This window comes from Eurypyga helias, unplaced genomic scaffold, assembly GCF_000690775.1.
Source record: "Eurypyga helias isolate BGI_N326 unplaced genomic scaffold, ASM69077v1 scaffold3017, whole genome shotgun sequence".
Lineage (NCBI taxonomy): Eukaryota > Metazoa > Chordata > Aves > Eurypygiformes > Eurypygidae > Eurypyga > Eurypyga helias.
The window spans coordinates 54,065-73,672 of NW_010261090.1; the positions used below are offsets into that span (position 1 = coordinate 54,065).

At 38.0% G+C, this 19,608-nt stretch overlaps 1 protein-coding gene across 1 annotated transcript in view; it reads right to left on the reverse strand.

Moving 5' to 3' along the window:
* Positions 1–18,539, reverse strand: part of FBXL2 (F-box and leucine-rich repeat protein 2) — a gene marked incomplete at its 5' end in the record, with an annotated part of 39,255 nt that extends 20,716 nt beyond the window's left edge. The window contains 3 exons of the mRNA XM_010155239.1: positions 292–366; positions 1,891–1,945; positions 18,478–18,539. Coding sequence (XP_010153541.1) covers positions 292–366; positions 1,891–1,945; positions 18,478–18,539 — 192 coding nt within the window. The remainder of the gene's footprint in view (positions 1–291; positions 367–1,890; positions 1,946–18,477) is intronic.
* Positions 18,540–19,608: the final 1,069 nt, after the last annotated feature.

Genomic DNA, 19,608 nt, shown 5'->3' on the forward strand with positions numbered 1-19,608 from the left:
AGGAACCGTTTATACCTTTACTTTCTGGAAGCGAGCAGCTTTAATTTCCTAACCACTGTATGTATATGATATATGCAACTCGTCTGATACATAGGTGGCAATCAAAACTGAACTACTCATCCAGTATAAAAGAAGTCAGAGGTCCTTTTCCATTTGCTCCTTCACAAATTATTATTACCTTGAACTTTAGCCTTTAAACCGTGTGAATGCAAGCACAGCCTATGGGATACTCAAAATGGGCTATGCTCTTAAACATCACTATAGGAATGAAAAAAGACCAAAACCACTAACCTCTATATCCGTTTGAAAATTAAAGAGGTCTATTCTTTGCCAATTGCTTCCGTCCAGAGCTAAAACATTCCATGCCTACAGAAAACAAATACAGCTTTATTTATTACCTCCACTGCCTGCTCCCTTCATTTGCCTCTCAGCAATTCAAACATAACAAGCTCAAATGCAGCAAAACATACCATTTCAGGTAGAATTTTTAAAAAGGAAGTACGATTGTAGGTATCAGTAGTCATACAATATCAACTAGTTAAAAACACAAAAGTTGTGGAAATGAATGTGAGATCTCCTAAATGGATTACACTTCAAAGGCTGACTTAAGCCCATAAAACATGCAGGGAAGTAAGAAATTAAATGTAAAGCATGTACATGGACACAAGATTTATCCCTCCATTTTTAAAAATGCCTTTGTAAATTTGTCTCGTGACAATCTAGATCTACATGGAGAAAAGTAACTGCAGATGAGATTCCTTCCAATAAAACCACAGTTGCTCAACCTCACTAGTTACTATTCTGAGAAGAACAGAAGTCTGTCAGAAAACCGCTGACTTTCCACTGTTAGGATCAGGCCTTTCCTTTACACGTGTGAAGTTACATGTACGTGTCTGAGAATTTCTCCTTCACAGTCGAAGCAACAGTTGTTCAAAGTAAAAGAAAAGAAAAAAGCCAGAGAAACACAGATACGCTCAGAAAAAAAGGATACTGCATCCAACTGACAGGTAGTTCTGAGAGAAAAAACATAACTTATTAAATCACCTTGGGTTTCTTCTGCTACATTCTAGGTTTTTGCTGAAGATTCTAAGAATAGCTGATATTAGCTCACAAAACTTACTGAAGTTGCAGACCAGGGTGACAAGGGTGTAGGAATGAAATTGTTACATGCTTAATTATACATTAAATAAATCAATCAAAGAATCCAACAACACCCACCGCCCTGCCCCCACCCCCCCCAATACTCATTAAAAGAAGGAAGAAAAGCATGAAATAAAAATGTTCGTGCATTTGTGTAAGAATACACTCCACTGTACACACTTGATGTAGGAACAGAGTATTCTTCACTTTGATGCAAGGAAAAAAAAAATCAAGGCAAGCTAAACATAAGAGCTTACTGAGCATGCTTTCTCTATTATCTTGTGTGCCTTTTTCCCCTGCTAGCAGTCCATCTACTTAACACCTTTTGTACTTGGCAAGCAAACGATGGATGTACTACTTAGACACATGGTGCACATTAACCGAACGACATGGAATTTTAAGCAGAAAAAGAGTCTGAAAAATAGTGTTATACAGCCACATGTTTTATAAAAAGCAAGTGCCATTATGCCAAAGCAGGCTTAATCCTTTCTCCAGATACAGAGCATACACTACTGTGTATCTTTTCCATAGCCTTTAAACAGAAGTCTAGTACATAGCAACTGATTCCACATCTGAATGCAAAACTGGACTCGCTGTTTATTTATTTTAACAAAGAGGCTGAGAGAACTACCTGATTTTTTTTTTTTTTTTTTTGACAGGCAGCAGATTGCCCTAAAGGCCATGATTTGCCAAGTAATTAAGAAAATAACTTCCCAAAGAACAACAAAAAACCCCAACAGGTACACTTACCTTGGACACTTGTGCACATCGACACAAAGTAACTATGTCCAAGAAGGAAAATATTCTAGGAAGAAAGGAAAAGAATAACAATTAAAATGTTTTATTATAAATTCAGACTAACAAATGTATTCACAGTTCTGTGTTTCTATGGAAAACCAGAAGGTAACACAAGAAGCAAGTTAAATGCAACGTGAGTATTTTACCCAACTACTCTACTTACTGAAACTTAAGGAATAACATCATAGCGATCATCTAAGGACAGGCACCACCACCACACTACGACCAGCAGGTGCTGCTTCTGAAAAATCTATTTTCTGTTTCTCCCTCCTTACTACCCAAACATGTACGAGTAACATCATCTTTTTAATGTTGAGAAACTAGCTTATATACCTTCAATTGTGCTACAATTAAAGAAATAACTTACACAAGTACAGGTGAAGATTTTAGAGGCTGGTTAGAATAAGAGATGGGAAAACAACACACAGATAAATCCAGGTTCAAGAATCTAAATACTAACACACAGAATGATGACCCAAATTTTTAAAGGGGTTTTCACAGTGATTACCAAGTCTAGCACTCAGTATCTTATTTTAACTTACTCTACAAGAAACAACTACAATTCAGAATTTAGCGTTGCTATTCTGATTATGGAACCAATTCCTCAAGGCTGCCAACTCCGCTCAAATAAATTTTTCACTGTCAAAATGAATTTTGCTAAATACCATTTCCAAACAACCATGAACCTGGTTCAAAGACTGTTCTCAGCGCAAAAAAAAAAAAAATAATAAAAAAAAAATTCATTAGCTTAAGCATAAAATATGGATCCTATTCCAAAATCAATTTCTATTACAGAGAATGAAAGATATGAAATATATGAAAGATGTTACTGTAATTCACTGTAACCTGCTCGCCAATGATCCTTTCCAGTCATCAAAACAATGAACAGTAATATTAACAATTTCACCTTATAGTAAGAAGTTAACACGGAGGAGCAAACACGAGTTCTAATAGAGCCTGAATTTAATCAGGCTGATTACTATTTTCCAAGTGGTAACCTGAAAATAGAGCTTGAAATGGATGTCTGCATCTTCAGGGCTGTGATTTTTAGCTGTGGTAAGAGTTTTAAAATGCAATGGAATTTAATGGAAATACGTAACAGCCTTCTGGATGTTTATTATGATCACTTCAGATATTAGTTTCCCAATATTTCATTAACACATGACAACACTTGCTCTTTTTCCCCATAACATTTTCTCAAAGAACTTTTGGCCCTGCAAACAGAAGGACAGAGATTCTCAGAAGCGACGAAACAATTTACAGAACCCTGTTGCTAACATTTACTTTGATAGCATCTATGCTGTCATTTGAACATCCATCCTGAGGTGTGACCACTTTAGGAGACTCGGCAGCATTTCATACACTTCATGTTCTCAGCAAGATTGCAGGACTGTTCAGATGAGCACTGAAAGCATCACCTCTCTCTCAAGAGCAGCGCTTATACCAATGCCCCACCATGAACCCTCTTCTGAAGCCACCTTTCCCCCCGCCATGAGGCAAAGTACCTTCCTCACCGTATCACTGTCTGAGTGGAATCAGAGGGTTATCTTACGATGTACAGAAGCTGAAGCACAAAAGACAGATCCCTACAGTATGCGTAACTAAGAAAGGAAGGGCTGTGCCAACCATTTCATGACACAATACTCTTGCCAAAATGAAGAATGTGACAGGCTTTAGAAGTGATGTATCAAGTTCTACCGAAGCAAGAAATAACAGAAGGTATGGTAAGATGTTGAAGGAAGGGTATTTTATACACCCCCACTGCTCTGAGTTGTCTGGCAGTCTGTCTTCATGTCCCACTGTTTATTGCTGTTAAGGGATTAGTGTTGATGCGTGATTTCTGTGAAAAAAAAAATTAAAACCAAATGCAGAACAGATGTATTTATTTTTGCTCCATTCTGCATGCAGTGACTTTTTAAGAAGTCCAAAACTAGAAGTATTCATTCTGTGTTAAAAGGAGAATATTTTAGTAAATGTAAACATTCATCATGCTTTTAGTTTTTTTGTTCTAAAGAAGAAACTTTCTTGCAAGGCGGCCCAAGATGTCCCCATCAAAGCAGACAACATTAGCATGCATTTAAGCCAGCTAAATCAGAATGATTATGATTCAATTGAATAATGCAATAGGCAGGAGATACCAATAAATTCTTTTACAATTCCTAAGAGCCACTTTGCCAATTTGCTTGAAAACATTTTTTCCATTTTCTATTTATTTACCCCCTATAGTACTGTCTTCCATGCAAACCATTAAATCACATTGCCTTGCAGTCCTGCAGAACTACTAGCAAATACTTGCCAGCAGGGAAACTAGCCAACAAGACAAAAGACTCTAAGGTTTAAAGTCATTCAAAATCTTCAAAAGACTTTAAACACAAACAACAGAGATGGAGGTGGCAACACTGACGCTGCCTGTCACCTGTCAGTGTCAGACACTGAAAATGTCTGACACCCAGGGTGAAGGCCTATGTCAGCAAGCACTTGTAATTTTAAAACGTGGAAAAAACTACCAAGTAGGGCAGCTGATGGTTGCATAGCACTTCTGTCCTCTATGACCAGAGCTATGTAGATGGAAGCTAATGCAGCCAGCAGCAGGATTAATTTCCACTTAAGTCTCTGGCATGGATTAGTACAGGGAAACTGGAAATTAATAGATCCACAGTAAAGTTTAGGATCATCTATTTTGATTTCCTGTATTCCAAGCTATTAACATTTTCCATATTCATCCTATATCGAGCTCAAGAAGGAGAATCTGCTTACTAACAAGCGGAGCTCTTCGAGACAAGCTCTTCAGCCCTAGGCACATACCACTCTGGACACATGCCTCTTGGGGCTGGCCATGGAGATCTTTCAGCATTAACAGTACCTGCAGCACACACGAGCCTCACGCCAAAGGCACAAGGGGTTGTACAAGCCCACAGTTCCTCAAGTCCGTCATGGTAAACTCATATTTGGCTAAAGCTTAACCTCCAGAAAAGGATTTATTCTTGATTTTGAAAGCCTTCAAAAGATGGAAAATCACCACCACCTCTGGTAGTTTGTTCCACTGGTTAAACACTCTGTTAAAACGTTTGCCTTATTTCCAAGGTGCATGTCTGAATTCCAGCTTTATGCTTTTTTCTACTTTTCTTCACCAAATTAAAGAGTGCTTTAACAGTTAGTACTTTCTCCTCATTGAGTTTTAACACCACTTATCATGTCATATTTAATTCTTCTTTCTAACAATCTTATTAGCTTAGTTCTTTAAATCTCATCTCCTCTGCACATTCTTCATTTTCCCAGCATGTTTCTTCACATGCTGACATCAGAAGCATGTGCCGCATTAAAAACTTCAGTAGTATCAACAAAGTTGTACACAAAGTATGATTCCACTCCTCCCATTTTCAGAGCCATTTCATGCCACTTTAACAGCCTTTTTGACAAAGCATCAGAAAAGAAAATTACAGTTATCTTACCCATTTCACCCTCACATCCTCTTCTGGGACCACACACTCCAAGATTGACCTCTTTCTGTAACACTCCCTAGTCCTGTATATCTATCCATGTAAAATTCATCGGTAAAAATGCTCTTGTTTGAACACACCCCATTTATCATGCTATTTGGACTTCCTTGGGAGAATGCCTTGTCTTCACAGTAGTTTACCATTACAGTTCTTTTTGTGTTAATTGTAGCTTGTATCTTCAGTGAATTCTGAAGCAGTGATTTCCAAAACGTTGAACGAAAAAAGAAATTAAAAACAATCGGGTCTACCTGCCGATTGCTGCAGCACTGTTAACCAATCCTTAATCCCTTTAACACGCACTGATACACTGTGCCGTGCTACTTTTTAAATGGAAGGTAAAATCTTAAAGTCAACTGCCCGAGTAGATATACGTCATTTTGGTTGGTGAAGCAAAGCAATTTTTTGAGTATCTCATGAATAATATTGTCCAATCACTTTCCACAAAACCACAACAGTTGCCACTTACATTCTTTTCTCTCAAACAAAACTAGAATGAGGTTTTTTCCCACAACCTACTGAATATGAGGCTGAGATTTCAGGTCATCTCTCCCTTGCTTAGATAAAAATTGTTTCAGTCAGAATTCATATTCTTCTAGTCTTCTGGAATTTTCTTGATACCCAAGACTCACCATAACTCAGCGTAAGAGGGCCACAGACCTCATAAGTCAACTTTTTACAGGATTTTCACTGCAGTTCATACGGTCCCACCAGCTAGTGGGACTACAGCCTCAATCATCTTTCCATGTACTTCCACACATACTTCATTATTCCCAAGTGCTATACAGACTGTCCTGTGTCTTTCCAAACACAGAAACGGCTGATGTCACTCCTACTATTTTGTTTCCCTCCCTGCAGGGCTATTTCTCAAAACCCCAGTTTTGTGCTGTGCAGTGTACCACCTACAGAGTGAGAGTTCAAGCTCCGCAAGAGTCAAACTGCTGCTCTCTCGCCACTGTAAGGCCCTTCCCAATCCAATCACAGAAGGAATAAATAAGCTTTTGCAGTAACAGACTGGCAATTACTCATTTTAAGTATTTTGCACACAATACTATATGGATTGATAAAAAGTGGATATCGAAATGCATACAGTAAGTACCACATGCACATACTGTGACTTCCTGGAATTTTTGGCCCAAATGCCAGAATTTGGTATCTTTCCAGTATGACAGAAATGCCCGGTAATTTCTAAAAAGCTTCAGCAATAACATGTTAGTGTTTTTTGTTGGGGTTTTTTTTTGTTTGTTTGTTTTTTAATAACTGACTTGAGAATGGAATTCTATTTCAGAATTTCTATTTTTCACGTCTTTTAAATTTACAATGGTTTTGCACACACAGAGTGGCGACAAACAGTATCAGAATGAAAATCAAAATGGTAAGAATGAGACATGCCTGACTGAAAACAGCACATCATCTAGATAATCTGCTTGGAAGATCCTTTAAACTTTACCACACCATCTAGTTCTTATGAAGCAAGCATATGACAAATTTGTCACGTCCTCCCCGTTTTCAGACTATGAACTTGCTCAAGGAACTTACGCTATTGATTTTGGCTATATGCTGCATAGCAAACCTGCTCTCATGAAAATCCTTTACATGCTATTTGAATGCAAATGCAATGCAAAAGACAAAATCTTACACATGTGAAGCAGTACCATGGAGAGAAAAAAAGAACAGCTTTTATAGATTTGATTTTCCTCTTTCGGCAGGTTTTTCTCAGAATTTCTGGAAGAATGACCGTGCGTACCCTGTTAATGACCAATGGAGGAAAAGAGCATCAGCCACTCTCAGTTGATCTCACCTGATCACGTTTGAACACACATAGTCACAAACTATTGCAACCCCCACAGAAGGGGTCTTGCCTATCTCCTAAAATGTCATATTCAAAAAATACCAAACATTATTGCAATTCTTTACATATATTTCTCTCCTCCCTTTTTCCCCCATTTTACTAAACACCCTCCTGAGGTGTGAGGCATGTCACCAACAACTGTATTGTAGTGTTCATACGTACTGCAGTCAACAACTGTAGCCCTGCAGTACGTATGAACACTACAATAAAAACATGCAGGCTAGAAAACACACACATAAGCTGAACAGTTTATAGCCGTAATCAGTAAAAGTAGAATTTTGCATGCATAAATTTATATCTATATGATTAAATTAACAATGCTAGTGTTGGTGGTATTGAAACCTTCACCAATTTTGCAGGTAGGAACCTGTAAAATTGGTACATTTCAAGTAATAAATTCAATAAAACCCCACAACAATACTTGTCTTGGAAATGGAAATGGTGAGGCATATTAAAAGCTTGATGAGTCTGATTATTCTCTATTTTTAAAAACGTATCTTTTAGCTCATTTCTGTCAGGTTTGTTTTCGGTAGCGTGTCACAAAAGGCTGACAAACACCAATTCCTACATGAAACACACATCCACTGACTCATCTCACCTGAAAGGTCAAGCATTAAACCAAATCCCTTTTCACTAGGGATGTGCTGCTTTGTGAAGTAAAACACTTCAACTACAACCTGTGTGAGACACTCCAAAACTGTCCAGTAACTTTTGCCCCTGCCAATTTCCACTCGTAAATTACTCAGGTTAAGATGCCTTTCTCAGCAAGTATTTCAGTAACAAACTGGGCACAAAAAAAAAAAACATTTATTAACAAGCCAAACCTTTTTTTTTCCCTAGATGATTACTGCTACAACATTCTTACATAAATATTAGTGACTGCAAAAAAACAGGCTGTCTACAGGATGCCTAACATCTATCTTCAGTTGAAACAGAAGTCAGCTTTTTCTACAAATTATCAGCTCAGCTGGATATATTTTACACTTACAGGACAGAGTCTAACTTTCTATGGCCTATACATTACTTGCAAGACAACTGGTTCATATTACTCACTCCTTAAAAAAACCCCAAACGCTTTACTTATTCATGCCATATGACCATATGTAACACAACTTCAATGTTTTCAGTACACAATTCTCTTAGTATGTGAAAGAAAATGCTCAATAATACATTCAAGAAGGGCCAATTCTGTTTAATTCACCAAATATACAGAATACGCCAGCTTCATTACATGGGCATTTCTTTTGCAGGTTCAATTATGTAGCTCATATGTATACAACCACATTATGTAAATTACAGAGTAACTTTGGTCTGAAAATGAAATCCAGAAGATAGCAGCCATGTTGCATCTTTGATTTATATTTACTTGGATATTATGGATGAATAATGCAACTGAAAAGGTCATATTTGCTCAGAGAGGTTGTGGAGTCTCCCTCTCTGGAGACACTCAAAGCCCGCCTGGATGCGTTCCTGTGCAATCTGCCCTGGCAGGGGGGTTGGACTGGACGATCTCCAGAGGTCCCTCCCAATCCTGACCGTGATTTTTGTAACCTTTTACAAGTTGAGCTACAGCCTCAAACACAAAACATACATATAGTAAGTGTCCAAGAAAAGCTCAACCCATGAACCAGATTGTATCTAATGTTTTGCAAAAGGTCTGGTATCTGCTAGAATCAGTTTTGGCATCCTTGCTTAGCTCTGTTCCACTCCAAACAGCTGCTGACCGAACAATTCTGAGCAACCGCCTCATTGCATCGGTTATCCCGATTCATACAACAGCAAGACATGAGACTCTTGAGCAGAAAACCAGCTGTTATTAGAAAAGAACTGTAGTATTTAACATCATTAAGTGTCTAATAATGCTGGTTAGGAATCTCACTGCAGTGTTTCCAGAAGGGAAGCTGAAGTTAAAAGTTTCAGAATCCTTTCTTTGCTGAGTTTTCTGTCTCTCACCTTTTTTTTTCTATTAAAACAGTCTTTTCCCAAGACAATATTCATTAAAGACCCAATACCATCTTTCAAGCAAAAGGATGAGGCAAGTCATGTGCTTTATTTAGAAATGAAGTGGTAAGAAGTTGAGAGGACTCCCAACACCCCCACACTCATCCTTCATGCACATCCGTACCTCTGCAACATCCTTCATGTCTTCCTGAAATTAGAGTATTTGTAGAGTGGGATTGCCCAGGTTTCTAACTTTAAAAGCTCCATGGATTGTCCATTTTAATCACTTCTTGTAACTGCTGCATGAGCTACAATGTTCTGTAATTCCCAGAACCCTACATGTTGCAGCTCATATGACTCTCTAGCTTCATTAGAATTTTAATCAGTTTTAGCTATAGATACTTTTATCTAGAGCACAGGCTTTTTTGGGGGGTATGGGTTTTCTTTGTGGTTTAGGTTGGGGGGGTTTTTTTTTTTTTGGGGTTTTTTAGGCATTAACCAGTAGACAAAATGCTGTAAAGAAAAATGGTGCTCAGCTCAAGATTTCTAAGTTACAGAAAAGCATTTGATCAATGAGAAATGAACTACTACGTATGGGCAGACGGGAAATCACAAAAGGAGAGACAGCCTGGGGAGGATACCTCAGGCACCCATACAGGCTGGGGCCACCTGACTCAAAGCAGCGTTGCAGAAAAGGGCCTGGTGGTCCTGGTGAGCCCCACATTGAAGGTGCCTCAAAAGAGGAGGTTTTGGGGGGAGATCCTGCCAGTGTGTATAAATAACTGATGGGAGGGAGGGAGTGAAGATGACAGACTTTTCTCAGCAGTGTGCAGTGACAGGAAAGAAGCAATGGACGCAAACTGAAACCCAAGAGATCCCACTTAAACAAAAGAGAAACTTTCGTTGTCAAACACCAGACCAGGCTGACTAGAGAGTTTATCAAGTCTCTATGCTTTGAGATACTCAAAACTTGACTGGACAATGCCAAGAACAACCCTGCTTTCAGCAGGGGAGTTGGAAACATAACATCTTTTAGGTTGGAAAAGACCTTTAAGACCATCAGTCCAACTGGTAACCTCCCCCTGCCAAGTCCACCACTAAACTGTGTCCCTAAGCACCACAGCTACACAACTAGATGATCTCCAGAGCTCACTTCCAACCTCAGCTGTTCTTTAATTTTTGAATATAAATTTTATTTTTATGAAGTGAATTTAGGAAGTACAAATTTGGCAACTATAACACATCGTTAACTTGCAACCCATAGCCCCCATTGAACCTACTGGCCATTCCAACTATCTTACAGTCTATCTTTCCCACAAGTGAAAAGATTATATAGTTTGGGCACCAAACAACCAAAAATCAACCTCACTCACCCTCCTAGGTAGAGGTGTGAAAAAATAACATGATGCCCTGGTGGCATGCAGCCTAGGGATGCTCCATAAAACATGACCGCTACAGCCATAAACTTTATGGAAACTTTGGTTAGCTGCTGGACTAGGATTTGGTAGAGTTGATCTAACCGGTAGCTTTGCTACTGGCCTGAAGGATGACCTTGATCAAAAGATTTCTCCTCCTAATGCCTGTATCTGCATCAGGAAGGCACAGATAAGAAAGCTTGCCTTTTCTGTAAATACTTCGGAGTTTGAGACAAAAAAGAAGTATTTGGCATCGTCATTTAAACAGTGTAGCAACAATATTTTACAAAATTATATTTTTTCTTTTGCAGGGAGTTAGAATATCTTTTGAATTACCTTATTGTTTTGATGGCACTTTTAGCAAGGAGATGAGGAAGAACATTTCCCCCTCTGCTTCCCAAAGCTCCATATGAAGCTTTATATCACTGATAGTTCTGAACATTTGTGCTAATTTTTTAATCAAGAGACGGAGTTTAAGTAAGACTCCAGTTTCAAGCTAAATAAAGGTCTAACTGGAATTAAGTCTTGCTTAGTTAAACAACAGATTCTAAAGAGAAGCTTAATAGCAAATAAAAGAAAGCCAAAATGAAACAAAATAAACGGTAATGTGTGATTCCAAGAGTTGTGTTAAGTCATTGCTATATACTCTTTAGCTGTTACTCCTGCTTCAAATGCTCGTTACTTACTTTTCTTTGTTCCAGTATGGCTGATTCTTTGTCACAAGGATGTTCTTACTGAGAGATACTATTGGTAATGCTAAAGCATTCTATTCATTATAAAGTGCCAATTATTCAAGCAGAAATGTTAAAGTATTTCCTTTTCACAATTCACAAATCTTACTCAGCACCTTGACCCCAAAAAAAAAAAAGCCTCTTCCCTTCCCAAATGTCCTCTTCTGCATTAACACAGTATACAAGAGTACTAGTGTGTAATCTTCTGCTTTTGTTCTTAAAGCCTCTCACATTTTTAAAGGTATTCCATCTGAAACACCTCTGCCCAAAACATTGTTTTCAGCTTACTCTTGCATTTGTTTGTGAACAAAACCAAATTACTTAAACATATTAAATAGATAACAGCAGCTACCTACTCCAGTTACAATAGGTCAAACTTAATTGATCGTGTAGTTACTTGCAAGTGTCCAGCACCTCACACAAAGAAATCCAGAAAACGCATACAGAGTGCCGAGCAGCGGAGCAAAGAACTGAAAAATATAAACTTCCATCTGGAACTGATCTTGGCAAGAATTTCACAAGCAGACAAACAATACTTGCAGCACTGTAAAAAACGGTCAGCATGAGACCTTTTCTGAAGGGGGTACCTGACCACCAAGCTACTGTTTCAGTCTTTAGTTTTCTCAGACAGAGCACAAGTTCTGTCCTGAATTTGAGGTAAGTCACTGGAAAGTTTTAAAACCCATTCCTACTTCAGAGAAAAATTGGAAAATTTTCTAATGAAAGCCAATTAATCAGAAAATTGCAACTTAATTGCATTCTCAATGAATATTTGAAGTTAGATACACTACCTTGAAGGCTGAAGGTACAGAGCAACTAAATGACCATCCATTTTAACATTAGGTAAATCATGTTAAAACAAATAAAAATAGCATTGGTAGTGTGATATTATTTATCAATTGCTGCTAAAGGACATAAAGATTCTGAAAACACCCAGTAAGTCTTAACAGTCCTAAAGAATTTTCATTCTGTTATTTCCCTGGCTAAAGATCAAAATATTTAATCGCTTTCCAGAGGCTTTACCTTGGCCACGACCTGTGCCTGTAGCTCATTCTGATCGCCTTTTGGGAGGTAAGGTCCTCTGGAAATGAATATATGACTCCACAGGAGTGAGTCTGTATTTGAAATTAGGCTATGAGTTGTACTGGTTTTCCTTGCTTCTTGTCAATGCTAGTCTCCATATTTCTAGTTAACAAATACATCTCCCTCACCCTTACCTAAAGGGGTTTTCTATATTGAGTAGGTAGTGTGAGATCAGAGTGCTGTAGCTGCTCTGCACTAATTCCTTCAACAGACATATTTCAGGCATGCTAAATCAAAGGACTTTACTTAATGAAAGTTACTTGTACCAGACACTATTAGACTTCCCTTTACAGAAACCACAGATTTGTGTAAACATACAGAAAGGAAGTAAGTTTTACTTTCATGAGCAACTCTCACACCATCAGTTTGGTTCATAATGCAGTTCAAGTACTTGTATCAATTGGATTGTTTCTGATTCTAAATAGCTATATTGTAATTGCTTGGCAGACTACCATAGAGGACTTCAAAGAGATGCAAAACATGGTCTAAAATCAAAACTAAAAACTGCACGGGCATTATAAAACTGGAATGCTTTCCTGAGATTGTCAGACACTGAGCAGCAGTCTTCACTACTCAGGGTGAAATACTGCCCTTTTTAATTATACAAATCCTTGAAGTGGAGAAAATGAATCATGTTTGAGATGACAGATTCCCCCCTCTCTCCCTTCAAAACACATGCATTGTTTGTCTGCTTACGAAATCCTTACCAAACAAGAACAGTTCATGATACATGTTTATATTTTTCAGTTCTTTGACTCACCAGTCAGTACTTTGTACACTAACATACAGTGGCCAAATTTTACAGTGATTGTGGGCCATTTAAGTACCGGCAGTACCTACGAAATACCATTGGCATTATGACAATTTCTTGTTGGAATCTTTGCAATATTTCTTTTCTAGTCCCCCCGCAGTTAAACACTGAGATGGTAAAGCATCACTTCGAGTATACCAAATACTATGTTGACTTCACTAATTTTAAGCTTCTGGTAATTTTTCTTCCCTACAATAACAAACACACTAAAAGCTGAGCAAAAAGCAGTGTGCAGTAATAATAATAAAAAAAACACCAACCTCAACCAGAAACATGAAACCATGTGCAATACTTCATTAGCCAACTCACACGCTGCGTATTCTTTATACAAGAAAAGCTGCTGCTGGAACACAATTTCTGGGTTCCTCTTCTAAATTGAGCCCAAAAAATTTTGCTTATCTACTTTTAAAACTGATAAAGCACTCAAATTCTGAGTCTGATGTCTAAGACCTATCATTATTCAAGTACACGTACCCAGTAAGTAGGGTTTATAGCAGAACTCATAACAGCTTCTACATTTGTGGGGTAATTTATGAAGTTGGTACTTTGTAGCAGAAAGGAACTGAAAACGGTTCAAGTGGCCAAAAGGAATAAACAGCTCTGTTTCTGAAGCTTGTGTTTCCATGCAAAATCTTATAGCACAGAACATTAGCAATTAAAATACAAATGAACAAATGTTATTTCTGCTTTTACATGCCAAGAGTACTGGCTATACCTCCATTTTCAAACATGAATTATTACTTTTATCAAGCACAAAAGGCAAAAAATATTTTGGAAAGTCAGGACATTCTAATATTCATTTAAACATTCACTTAAGTTTGTTTCCAATGCTTTTCAAATTCACACTGTAACTTTAAAAATCTGTTTGTTTTTTCTAGCAAATTACAAGGAAAAAATAAAAATATGATGATCCTCAAGGCTGTGACATCTTACTGGAAAAGTTGTTACTGTTAAAATTGCAATAGTGTATCACTAAATTAATTTTTTATTCTTTTGATGATAATGCTCTGAGGGCTGGAGCCCCTCTGCTATGGGGACAGGCTGAGAGAGTTGGGCTTGTTCAGCCTGGAGAAGAGAAGGCTCCGGGGAGACCTTATACCACCTTCCAGTGCCTGAAGGGGCTACAAGGAAGCTGGGGGGGGCTTTTTACAAGGGCCTGTAGTGACAGGACAAGGGGTAACGGGTTTAAATTGAAAGTGGAGAGGTTTAGATTAGATATCAGGAAGAAATTCTTCCCAGAGAAGGTGGTGAGGCACTGGGACAGGTTGCCCAGAGAAGCTGTGGATACCCCATCCCTGGAAGTGTTCAAGGCCAGGCTGGATGAGGCTTGGAGCAACCTGGTCTAGTGGAAGGTGTCCCTGCCCATGGCAGGGGGGTTGGAAGTAGATGGGCTTTAAGGTCCCTTCCAACCCAAACCACTCTATGATTGAGACTATGATAAATACAGATTTATTAACTTTAGACACCAATGCAAATCCACATATATAATCAAATGATGCTTTTCCATAAACACACAGGCTAAGAAAAAAGTAAAGCTACAATTGTCTGAAAACATTGTTTAAATAACACGATTTATAATACATCTGCAGGATTCTTACTCAAACATCATACAATTGAGCATTTATTCAGCATTTTACTTCTTATATAAGAGCAGAGGAGAAAGTGTTCCTTGCCAACTGGCAAACTAATAGCACTGCAACAGCTACCAGGGGCGATCATTTTTCTTTGAGCTTGAACAGTACCACAAATCAAAGCTTTTAGAAGCAGCCTGTTTCTTCCACTAAAAAAAAAAAAAAAAAAAAATAAATAAAAAAAAACCACAAATAAAAATAAATGTCCATAAGCCAGAAAAATTACAAATTAAATGACTCCCTCTCTCCACTCAAACTATTCTACCTCCCTCAAAACATAACTAGTCCCTCTAAATCAGGATTTTCTTCAAAACCACCACTGTCTATACTGGTCAGAAACCCTCTTCCTTCCCTGTTATCTGGGTCTACTTGGGAAAGAACAAATAATTTCTGGTTTTGTCTCCTTTCAAATTAGTTTTGTGCCTGAGAAGCTGAGGTCTTCAGTCATTTACTTAAAAGTGTAGTGGATGTTCGCTAGAAAATGTGTATGAGACATGACACTGCCCTGAAAACCTTCCAATCTAATTCTGGTTATTAGCTAAAGTTTTAAATACTTGACGTAAATGAGAACAAGATCAATTCTTGCAATAGAAGAAAGTGTAGTTACATCACATCTGCAGATATTTGTAACAAGACAGTAACCACTCTTTTTCCATGGGTCAAATTTTATGGTTTTGGTTTTGCCTTTTTTTCTTAAAAGAGTGGTAGTGCTTTCCAATGGTTTTCATATATATATATGATATAAGCAAGCAACAAACTAATTGCATTTGATGTCACTTTCAACAGTATTTACTATTCAGTTCTGGCACTGTGCATAGAATGTTTCCACTGTAACTGGTTTACTTTATTTTTAATTAAAAGGTAGACTGCATAGTTAGTATAGTAAAAATAATTAGGATATTAATTACACTCAGTGCAGCAGTATTTAATCTCTCTCATCATAATCTTATGGCAAGACAATTTTAAAACATCTTGTAGCACGAACACAAACCATTTTAGGTGTTGAAAGATGTTCAGTCGTCCTCACGTGCATGAAGTCTTACGTGCAGGAGCACACAACAAATTCCTCACTGTCAATACTTCAGACAGCCAGGTTTGTGCCCCTGAATTTCCCTAGGTATTCACATTCTTCAAGGATTAGAACTCAGGCCCACATCCCATCATAACACTCCCTCTAACAGGCTCTGACTCTGGCCTTGTGAGTTTGTCTCTGTGGCAGTACAACTTCAAAAGGAGGTTTACAGAGCATCTCTCCCACCCATCCCCTTCCTCTCCATTCCAAAGCCCCGATGGTCAGCACAATATTGTGGGTGTTATGAAATGTGGTCTTTATTTCTCTCTGGCTATGGGCAGACCATCACCCGAGTCCCAGCATCCATCATGATCCGTACTGAGAAAGCTGACTGTCCCACTCCAGTTTCTCAGATCATCAACTCTTCTGGCTACAGCTGCAATGCTACTTTGGTAGATCATTGTGAAATTGCAAAGAGGACATATGTGCAAAAGAACAAGATGGTTGGCTGAACAAGTTCTGTGTATGCTTGGCCCGGGCTATTTTATTCTGTTGTTTCAGCCCCAAAAAGCCTTTCAACCATGCAAAAGGCTCCTTCAGGCACTGCCACGATAGATAGTGTAGTGGCAGTGCTCTAGCTGCACCACTTCCTTAGCTAGTCAAATCCAAGATGAGCCTATATATCCCTCCAAGTTACTCTGTATGAAGTTACCTTGAATACAAGAGCTCACAGCTAGGCCACCTAGTACTGTCCAACTACTTGCACGTGGTTTTTTTCCTGCTGTGTTCTTCAAACTGTCCTGTATGGTAAGATACATATTGGTATAAACGCGCCGTTCAGGGAAACAAACAAGCTACTCCCTATATAACACTTTAAAGATCTTACCAACTTTGATGTTGGAATACCCAGTTCAAGAAACTGACACCTGGAAGTCAGAGGCAGGAATTCACAGTAAACCTCAACACATTCGTATTAGAGGTGCTACTTCGCTAATTAGCATAGACAATAACTTAGGAATTTAATATCTATATAGCTTCAGATATTTTAGTTTTATCTTATACAGGAAACTGAGGCATACCACATAAGACATCTTTTGAAAGAATATATTGATTTACTATCTCAGTGCGTGATCCACTGTCTAAACCCTATCAACAAATTCTCTTGAATTATGTAAACGGGACACTTAGCACCTGCAGCAGTGGACAGTCCTTTCCACAGATGTTTGGAGAGACATACTGCTAGAAGAGAAGTGCTAGCAGATTATGATTCTTTGCTAAGGAGGCAGCATATTAAATTGACTTTATCTTGTGGTTCATGTGTGGCATTGAGCACAACAAAGCAAAGTTACCAGAATTTCTGTTCAGGACATCATTCACTGACACGTCTCTTCTAATCACATTTTCTAAACAGTCTGTAAGTCTAATTTATAACACTGTCACCATATGGAATGATTACTTCTCAACAAAAACTGAAAATCCTTTTAAAATTCTATTCCTTTAACAGACTGCTTCTTTAATACCACCAAGACAGCACTGTGATAGTACACACAAAAATGTTTTAAGAGCACCTTCTTCAGAAACAAAATGCAAAATACCATTATTTGAGACATTCTCCCACTTGAAATCCAACAGGAAGCAACAACATACCTACAAGTTGACACAAAAATCTCTTTAATGATCATCAGATTAATTTTAATAACACCATTAATAAAAACTGCAATTGCACCATTATAAGTGATTTTTTTTTTTCCTTCTTCCCCCTCTAAGAGTGGGCTGGAACAAAAGCAATACCCAGGTAACAGAAGACCTTGCTCAGCCAGTTCATTTCCAGCGCTTAAGTGGTCACGTCCAGTCAAGCAGAATCTCCACATCTGGCAGTTTATGCTTTGCTTGAAATCAACTTCCAGCAAGATGAGAGCGTGAAGACGTCCATCAGTGTCTCAACCACAGGCTGAACTTACTGATCTTTGTGTTGCAACTAACTCCTGCAAAGGTGATCTACTCATTCACCAACAAGTTGATGAAATTTATGACTAGCTGAATGACTACAGTAAGAAAAATTATCCTGTTGGTTCTACCTTATATAACATGGACTGGCAGTAATGGGAACAGGCAGTGCTTTTCACTGCAGTGACTTTGTAAAGGCTTTGAAGTTGAATTTATATTTTATTTTGTTATGACGAAGTTCAAGACACAAAGAGTGTCAACTACCTTAGCGAAAGGATTATAGGCTCTTCAGACAGACCAAACATTGCGCAGTGTGGAAGAGCTGACCACTCTGTACAACAAAGCTTTTTGGACATTTTATTTCACTTCTTTTTGTGATATGCAAAGAAAAGATAGCTATTAAATGACATCTTTCACGGTATAATTCGAACACATTAAAACAAATCAAGACTAAGAAAAAGACAACTAGTTCAAGTATTCCAAGAATGAAATCTGATTAGGTTGCTATTTATTACAAGACAGACCTAAGAAAGAATGAATAGCACCTGATAGCCTGTAAGCCACATAAGCAATATATGATCCTCAGGTTTTCACTCCTTAACACATGATGTAGAATTACCTTAACAGAAGTTCTTTGGGTAGTTTTTTGTTAATAAGGGCTTCATCATTACTTGAGAAAACCTGGAAACAGAAAGAAAAAAACATAATTTAAAAAAACAATATGAAAAACAACTTTTAGAGAGTCTTTTCACCTTCTATTTAGGTGTTTAATTTTTTTAAATTACTGTTAAAGTCAAGTTTTCATCATCTTAATTGGTAATACTGTAAAATTATTTCAATACACACAACAGGGCCACACCCACGCATACACCTGCTCTTCTCTAGTGCCAAGATTTAACTGCACAAAAACTGTGGAGCAACTTCATAGTCATTAAACAAGCAATCAGAAGCCACACTTACACCCCACCAAGTTTAAGCAGTAGTAAAGCTTCTAGCAATAGCAAGACACAAACATGCACTAGCAAAGACTTAAAGAATTTACTGCTACAGATATGACGGCAACTGCTATATAATCAAGGAAAACACCTCCAGAAATGCTACCAGAACTGAAAAATACCTCTTGCCCAGAACTTTGCATTACTAACATACCTTCTAAGAAAAAGAAAGTGGAGAGACTGAAAGAAAATGCCCAAGGGGAAAAGCAGGGAATGCTAATTACATAGGAAAACCTTTCTGCAAAAGGAGAAATCAACACTTAAATATTAAACAAAGGAGATACTGACCAGACTTACAACTTACTGTAGATACCTAGGCTTGAGAAATTTTGCCAGAGGAACATAGCAATAGCAAAACAGAAGCTGAATCAGAATTTAAGGAACCATGGCATAGACGGGAGGAAGTCCAAGTCACCAAGCAGTCACTTCCCCTCTAAAGCGAAGACCTTTATGGAGCCCATTTGTTGTTCACATTACCAGACAGAAGCTAGAAAGAGGGATCTAGAATAGCAGTTTTCTGAATGCCAAAAGGTAAATAGGAAATCCACGCAAAACAAACATGAGAAAAAAATGTAGAAGATATCTTTCCCCGTGTTTCACTAAGAACATGCTGTTCCTGACTCAAGTATCCAGGTATTACCCCACGTCCATCCTACCATCAACACCCATCACATACTTGATAACAATTTGCTTTGCTTCTAAGTTAAAAGACAAAAAAAAAAAAAAAAAAAAAAAAAGTGTGGTTCTGAAAAAAG